Source organism: Mus caroli, chromosome 13, assembly GCF_900094665.2.
Source record: "Mus caroli chromosome 13, CAROLI_EIJ_v1.1, whole genome shotgun sequence".
NCBI classification, from domain to species: domain Eukaryota; kingdom Metazoa; phylum Chordata; class Mammalia; order Rodentia; family Muridae; genus Mus; species Mus caroli.
The window spans coordinates 20,841,347-20,849,750 of NC_034582.1; the positions used below are offsets into that span (position 1 = coordinate 20,841,347).

Genomic DNA, 8,404 nt, shown 5'->3' on the forward strand with positions numbered 1-8,404 from the left:
TCTCTCTCTCTCTCTCTCTCTCTCTCTCTCTCTCTCTCTCTCTCTCTCTCTCTCTCTCTGTCTCTGTGTGTGTGTTGATGGTGGTGGTGAACTGCAATTCTTCTGTTCCAAGTTGTAATCCCCTCATGTTGGTTCATGTTTCATATTGTTATGTCAGCTTGGTTAAGGGGTGTGTGTAAGGCAGAAGATGGAGTTTGAAGTCTTGTGTGTAACTCACTTCAGGTAAATTTCCTCAGTTTCTCTCAACATCCTTTTCTGCATCTGAAGATCATTGGGAGCATTAATTAGATAATGTCTGTAAGTGACTTACCTAATGCTTGGTACTTTGTTTAATGATTAATGTACAGTTTTAAAAATTTATTTTTGCTCAAATACGATGAGTTAGGAACACCTGCTGCTATTGGCTGTTGTTTGCTGTTCCTTTCCCTGTCTATGTGACCAAATACGTAACAAGAAACAAGTGAAATAAGAAGAGGTTTATTCTGGCTCGTTGTCTGAGGGGTTGCATACAGTTCAGCATACTTGGGAACACAGTGGCATGTGGTCACTTGGCAGCAGCAGGAGCTGATGGTGGCTGCTTGTTCACAACTATGTGAATCAGGAATCAGAGACTGGAGAGAAAGTCTGTCAACCTCAAGACCCACCTCTTAAGGGGTTCCACACTCACCTCGAATACTCCACTGGCTGGGGACTAAGTCTTCAAACACAGGAGCCTCTGGGGGGCATTTCCCCTTTAAAAGGCAATGTCTGCTTTAAACATGGACATATTTTTAAAGACTTAGTAGGAGTAAGGGGAACAGTGGTTTGGTTCATTTCAGCAGAACGATTTATATCTGTGTTTTTATTTGCACCCCAAACTGGACAGGACAAAGTAGCTATATTGAGATTTATTTATTATTATCATCATTATTATTATTATTTCTTTTCAAGACAGGGTTTCATTATGTAGCCCCAGCTAACCTGAAACTGGATATGTAACCAGCTGCCTTGAACTCAGAGATTTGCCCGCTTCTACTTTTAGGGTTGGGATTAAAGATTGTGTCAGCACTCCTGGCCCTTCTGAGGTTCTTGTTTGTATGCCTGAAGTTTTTCTGGGGAGCTGCGGTTGGTGGTGGGGTAGGTAGGATCATACTCTGTACCAGGCTGGCTTTGAGTTTGTGGCTAATCCTCCAGCCTTCTGCCCTCCCAGTGCTGAGATTACAGGTATGCTCCACCACCTGCATCTTTGCTGAAGTTCTTGATTAAAATTTCCACTCTATCTGGACTTATACAGCCTAATCATTTACACAGCTAGCATGGAGGCTCTGGGCACTGCACGTCTTCTTCAGTCCCATAAGTCTTCTTTAATTCTTCGTCACATAGTAAGCACAGAAAATACTGTAGGGTCTCACCTACCTAGCTGTGTGTGGGTGTCCAAGCTCCACCCTAGCACAGCGCTGGTATGGTAACTTCATTCCCAAACCCCTCACGACTTCGATGCCAGAGGCAGCCAGAGAAGCTCAAGGGAGGCAGGCGCGCTCTAGGCCTAGTTCACAGGCTAGCTCTGGGCGCGAGGCTGCAGTTGCTATGGAAACGACGAGAAAAAACAAACTGGGCTCCCCGCGGGCCTAGGCAGGCCCTCTGAAGACACTAACGGCGGAGGCGGGAGCACCGGTGCTAGAGACGCGCGGCCGCTTAGGGTTCACAGCGGTGCGGGGCCCAGAGTCTGCAACCCGCCCCGCCCCCACCTGAGCCCCTCCCCCAGCTCCTCCCCCACTGCCCGCGAGTGTCGGTAGGTACCACCGCGAAGGGCCCACCGGAGGCTCGCCACTGGGCGGCGCTGGCCAGAATGGAGCGCCGGGGGGTCAGGAGTCGTCTCTCTGCTTCTAAACTGCAGATTATTTAGTTTATTGATATTAATTTAGTTTGGCTATACTTGAGACTAGTCTAGAACTTTCTAGGTAGTCCAGGGTGTCCTTAAACTTGAGGCAATCCTCCAATCCCAGTTCTAGAATTGCCCTAATTCTAGGATGATAGACGTGCGCCACTGCGCCCGAACTTCTCAATGCATTTTAAAGTATTTCGTTTTCCTTAAATGAAAGTCCCAGCAACTTTAGTAGGGATAGAAATGGCTTTTGGAGGCGGGGGGGTGGGGGGTAGGGTGGTGGTGGCGGTGGGGGAAGCGAACGAGCAGGTGGCGTTAGTGTGCAAGAAGAGGGAAAGAAAAATGAAGCCAGTTCAGAGAAACGACGCAGACATGATGCGTGATGCTAGGCACTGAGTCTCGCCATGTTAATACTGTGCACTTGAGACCGGGTGCATGTGTGCGCGCTTGAGTGCGCGCGCGGCCGCCGCTGTCCCTCCTGTCCCGGCTCGCGCAGGGGTTTAAAGCCCGAGCGGCGTGGGTTCCCAGACTGCACACCTGGATGCTGCGGGGCGGGGGAGACAGGTGTGCGAGCCTGCGAGCGCTGATTGGCCGTCCGTGCCGCGCCTTCCTTGAATTGCTACCTGCTAGGGCTGGCCCCGCACGGCTGGCCCTTCCTCACCTGCGGCTAGCTTTCCTTGTCCCTGCAGGAGGCGGTCCACGAGCTGCTGTTGCAGGCCGGTGGAGTGCTTGCGGGCCCGGCGTCCCGCGGAGAAGATGAACGGTCCCAGCTCCAGGTCCAGCCACCTGTCGCAGCCGGTGGTGAAGAGTGTGCTGGTGTACCGCAATGGGGACCCCTTCTTCGCCGGGCGCCGTGTCGTCATTCACGAGAAGAAGGTGTCCAGCTTCGATGTCTTCCTCAAAGAAGTGACTGGCGGTGTGCAGGCGCCTTTTGGGGCGGTTAGGAACATCTACACCCCGAGGACGGGCCACCGCATCCGGAAGCTGGACCAGATAGAGAGCGGGGGCAACTATGTGGCTGGGGGCCCGGAAGCTTTCAAGAAACTCAAGTGAGTCTGTGTGCCCCGGCTCTGTGGGGTGTGGTTGATAGGAGGCAACCTCTGGGTGAGTTAGCAGGGAGCTGGCAGTTGTTGGTAGAGTTGAAACTGGAGAAGGGATTTAACTTCAGTAGCAGTAGGTGCAGATTTTAAGTGAATGGTTAAACAGTGTAGAAACAGAAGGGTTATTTTATTATTCTGAGACAGTGTCTGTAATGTTCCTTTGAAACTCACTAGTTTCAGGCTGGCCTAGAACTCTGCAGTCCTCCTGCCTCAGTCCCCAAAGTGTGGGATTACAGGTTTGTTTGTTTAAAGCCCTTTACCCTAAAAAAAAAAAGAACCAACAACGAATTAATTCGAGAGCTGGATGCGCTGTTGTGACTTCCCTCTTCATTGTTTGAATTCCTTCATTGCAAGCAGAATGCACAGAGCCAGGCGCTGTGCCCTCTTCCTGTATCCGGGGTGCTGGTGCTGGTCAGAAAATGCTTGGGAAAGTCCACTGACTTTTGTGTCTGGCCCATGATAATCTCTAGGCTACTGTCTGGATAGGGTGCTGTCTCACAGCCATTTCCTGTGAATTAGCAAGGGAGATTCAGGGTTGTGGAGTTGACTTGTCTTTGAGGCCCTCCAACCTGCACACCAATACTTTTAATGCAAACCATAAAGGGATGGGTACAGTAAGAAAAGTACGTAAGTTTGTGTGGGAGTTGTCGGGAGTGGACAGGATAGTGAGTGTTTTAAGGCTTTGCTGACATATACTTTGGTGATTTGCAGAATTGCAAACCATCACTAGAAATCCATTTTTACCACATTTCGATCACTCCCCGAAAAAACCCCTGACACCTCCCAGTTCTCCTTCCTTCAGGCTTGAGACAACCACTAAGCTATTTCCTGTGTCTGTAGGATAGAGTAGTATGGCAAGGGACTTTATGTCTGCTCTGTTTGCCATTGTAACACTTTCCAGGGGTCATCCCCACTGTAGTGGGTGTCCATGTCACTGTACGGTTGAGTGGTTTCCCATGATGTGGATCTAATGATTTTCCTTCATCCTATGTGGCTGGTGGATATTTGGGGATGTTATGAAGAATGGTTCTGTGGACGTCTGTTTACCACTTTCTGTATCTCTCAACTGTATCTACCAATGGAATTGTGGAATCATAGATAATTCTATATTCTATAGCTTTAAAATACAATATTTTAATTTAAATTTATCCTGGATCCCAAAAGTTGATAGCCAAAAGTTAAAAAGCATCTACTATAAATCTGTTTCCTGTGATTATTTTCTAACTTTATGGAAGCATTTTTACCAAAATACCACAAAAGTTCTCTATTACTGCCGTGCTCATCTGGCTTGCACAAGCTGAGCTCTAGGGATCTTGCTCACAGGGGATGGGAACTTTCTTCTTATGAAAGATAAAGGATCCTTCTAGATTCATGTTTTCCTTCTCTGGAACTTCTCTTAAACACGATTCATCTAACCCTCGAGGAAAGAGCTCAATGGAACCCTATGTCTAAAAGAAACTCAGAACTGTGTTTGTGTTGTTTGTTTGAAAGCGTCTCTCTTAGTCCAGGCTAGTCTTTAACCCCATATGTATCCAAGGGTGACCTTGAACTCCTGACATCCGGCCTCCATCTTCAGAAACTTGGAGCTTTATGCAGAGGACTTAGATTTTGTTAGCTACTTATAGCTGTGCCCTTGGACGAATCTTTGGAATAAACTGGTCAATTTCTAGTATGGTGAAAGTGGGGATGTAGTTCAGCTGGGAGCGTGCTGCCTATCATGTACAAAGATCTCCAGAACTCCATAAAACTAGGCAACCTGATTCCTCAAGAGGCAATGCAGGATGATCATAAATTATGGTCATTTTCTGCTACACAGGAAGTTCAAGGTCAGCCTGAACCTTATAATCTGCCTGCTTCTATCTCTCAGTTGTCATTAAACTTGGCTTTATGTGGTACTAGGCCAGCCTTGGATACATAAGACCCTATGTTTAAAATGAAAAAAAAAAAAAAGTAAAAACTATGGATAGAAATGGGTTTTGTAACATAAGGTAACTCTATGGCCAGTATCTTGAATTAAGTCTATATTTCAAATTAAGTTATTCCCATAGCTGGGTGTAGTAGGATTTGTAATCCTAGCACTTGGGGGACAGAAGGAGGAAGAACAGGAGTTTAAGACCAGCCTGGGCTACAGAGGAAGTTCAAAGCCAGTCTGGGCAGCGTGAGCTCCAATCTCAAACAACAATGACCTCAAATCCAACAAAAACAGCCACTTAGATATAGAATAATTTATATTACTTATTATAATATATAATGCCAGCACATATTTCTTATAATACATATATGATAATACATACAATACAGTAATAATACAGAAAGGAAATCTCATTCAGATTTGAACAGCTGGAAGCTGTAAACTTTAGTCATTTGTCTCTCTTTGTTGGTGTGCTGCTACCAACTCAGAATGATAAGCTATAGCTTCCAGCCAACCAGAGCTTGTCTTACAGACCACTTCTTATGTGCACAGAGTGGATCTGCAGGGTTAACATTTGCTTTTAGTTCACACTTAAGCACACAGAAATCGAGTTTGCTATTGAAACCCCCATGGGTAGTTTTCCATGTTGACAGACACTGGAGTAGCAGTCAGTATTTCCCTGTGCTTGTGGTGAGAGACACTGAGAAGAGAAAGTGCTGAATGTGTTTGTAGCTTAGTATTTTGTAGCACTGCACATATTGCTTGTGTAACAACCGAAGCAACTGATAGAGCAAAAGAGGCTGAAGAGTGTGAGTGTCATTCATGGGCTTCTGCTCAGAGCCCACATAATGGTGGGGAAGACAGCAAACTACTTGTCAGAAAGAGAATCAGTTTCCTGCTGGGACGTCTTTCACTAAGACATTTCTAATATTTTTGACACTACCTCCAAAGTTCAGGTAGGTATTTCTAATATTTTTGACACCACCTCCAAAGTTCAGGTAGGTTTTAAACCATTCTTTTACAGCACTTTTAGAAAGTGTTTCTCAAAACTTTTCTTGGGGCCAACAAGATGGGTGAGTGGGTAAAGGTGCTTGTGCTGTAAGCCTAGTGAGGAGAGTTGGACTTCTGGAACCCACGTGAAGATGGAGGGTGATAGTCCACTCTACACAACTGTTAACCAGCCTCCACATGTGAACTGCGGCATGTGCATGACCAAGCGCATGCACACGAGTGCGCGCGCGCGCACACACACACACACACACACACACACACACACACTCCATTAACCTGTGAGGTATGAGACATTTAGAATATAAAACAGGAGACATTATCCTGTATACAACAGAATGTTTTATTTTTTGATAGACACACCTCCAGGAAATTCACAAAAGGCTCATTTCATTGCTGAGATCCACTGTGCACACTGTCTCACACATTGCTGCGCACATAGGGAAATGTAGTTGGACTTTAATATTAGTGGAATTAACTAACATTCTGTCAAAAAACCCAAACATTAGCCAATAGTGAACATATTTAATACCAAACTTAATTTTAATATATAAACTTGGATTTATTGTACTTGTGCATTTATGTGTAGGTATGTGTGTGTTATAGTGTGAAGATGGCAGTCAGGGGACAACTTTGGGGGTCAGTTCTCTCCTTCCACCATAGAGGTCACAGGATGGAACTCAGTTAGGCTTGATGACAGGTGCCGTTAGTATTTGAATACACTCTTCTTTTGACAACTTGTCTGCTACCATAGTTAAGATAGTTGAGATTCTAATTGTGGTTATAAATCAAAAGCTAGATTTATATTTTTATAGTAAAATAATTACTTAGATTTTTTTTTTATTTATAAGACAATTTAGGAAGCATTTAAACTGGAAGTGGATCACATTGACGGGCTACCTTGATCACAAGTTTTCAGGTTGTGTTTAGGCACTGGTCACTGGTTAGTAACTGTAGTGGAAAGAATGGATGATAAGGGTCTCAGAGGCTAACTACCCCTCACCCCCATCTGTATGTAAGCTGATCCAATGCCCAAGCCACCCTACAGGACTGGTCATGCCAGTGTCACTGGAAAACTTTCCTAGTCTTTCTCAGCTCTTCCTTGGACACTCCAGTCTGTCTTTCCTGGGTTTTCACTAGTTCCTTTGCCCTCACTTTTGTAATGAATAGAATTAATAGAATTTACAGGATTCATCGAATAGAGTTATACTAAATAGCTAGAGAGTGAGCCAGTTGGTAGAGTACCCACATGCCCTGGGTTTGAGCCCCGGGGCCACGTAACACAGGTATGGTGTCACATGCCTGTCACCCCAGCACTGGGGAAGTGGAAGTGAGGGGATCAGAAAGTCAAGGTCACTCTTGGCAACACACTGAGTTCAAGCCTAGTTCTTAGTGTATAAAACCCTGCCTCTAAAAAAGGGAATAAGAATGGAAGGGAGAGGAGAGGGAAAAGGGTAGAGGGACAGGAAAAGGAACAGGGTAGAGAAATGGCGAGAGAGAGGGAGAGGGAGAGTCAGCCCAGGCTGAGGGAGCTGTGCTTCCGACCCAAAGTGTGTCTTTCCACACCATTCCCTTGGTGTTTTGGCTTAGGTTGATGAGGCTGCCTGAATGCCAGTCTCACGATCTATCGCCTACTGATTTCTGTCTCAGTCTTATGCATTTCTCTTGACTGGTTTTACTTTTTCATAATGCTTAAACATTTTATGTAACTGACTTCACACCTGTAAAAGCAACCCTTACTTTTTTTGTTCCCTTCTAGTTACTTGGACATAGGCGAAATCAAGAAAAGACCAATGGAAGCTGTTAATACTGAGGTAATGCAAGGTCTAGTTTGAAACTTTAAATTAATGCCATCTTCTGGTTGTTGTTGCTTATAGCATGTCTGACGGGTGGATTATATTCTACTGGTACGATATGAGGTCTTAGATGTATAGAAGAACCACTATATGTTTTAAGGAAAACGTAGTCATGTCTTTGCTGGACTGTTTTCAGAAATGAAGAGATAATATGCTCAGGCATTCAGGATCGGATGAAACATGCTCTTGTTTTTCCATCTTCTAGCCTTGTGTTTCTAGATGAGACCCATACAAGTCTCCCTGTTCAGTTGAGAAGATTCTGAATATGCTGAATAAATCTCTGTTCAAAGTCCAAAAGGAATCCTGCCTCCGTCCTTATAGCTTACCTGTCAGAAACAGCCAGGATCAGACTTAAAGCCTGAGGCTTTCCAAAAAGACAAATAGTTGCTGTGTTGGGCTTGCTGTGTCATTATTTTTGGCTCCTTTGGGACAGGGTCTCTCTACACAGTCCTGGCTGCTCTAAAACTCACTATGTAGATCAGGCTGGCCTGAAAACTCACAGAGATCTGATTGCCTCGGCTTCCCGGGTGCTGGGATTAAAGGTGTGTGCCACCATGTCTGACTCAAAAATATGTTTTTCATTTTTAATTTTTTTATTTTTACTTTTTAAATTAGGTATTTTCTTCATTACATTTCAAATGCTATCCCAAAAGTCCCCCATACC

The 8,404-nt window shown here is 45.0% G+C and overlaps 1 protein-coding gene across 2 annotated transcripts in view; it reads left to right on the forward strand.

The window, feature by feature from the left end:
* The first annotated feature begins 2,207 nt into the window (after positions 1–2,207).
* Positions 2,208–8,404, forward strand: part of Dcdc2 (doublecortin domain containing 2) — a 154,488-nt gene continuing 148,291 nt past the window's right edge. Inside the window, exons 1-2 of one of the 2 annotated variants that reach the window (XM_029468605.1) lie at positions 2,208–2,913; positions 7,644–7,698. In XM_029468605.1, the coding sequence (XP_029324465.1) occupies positions 2,621–2,913; positions 7,644–7,698 (348 nt within the window). In that variant the 5' untranslated portion in view covers positions 2,208–2,620. The remainder of the gene's footprint in view (positions 2,914–7,643; positions 7,699–8,404) is intronic. The other variant, XM_021180583.2, reaches the window with a different exon arrangement.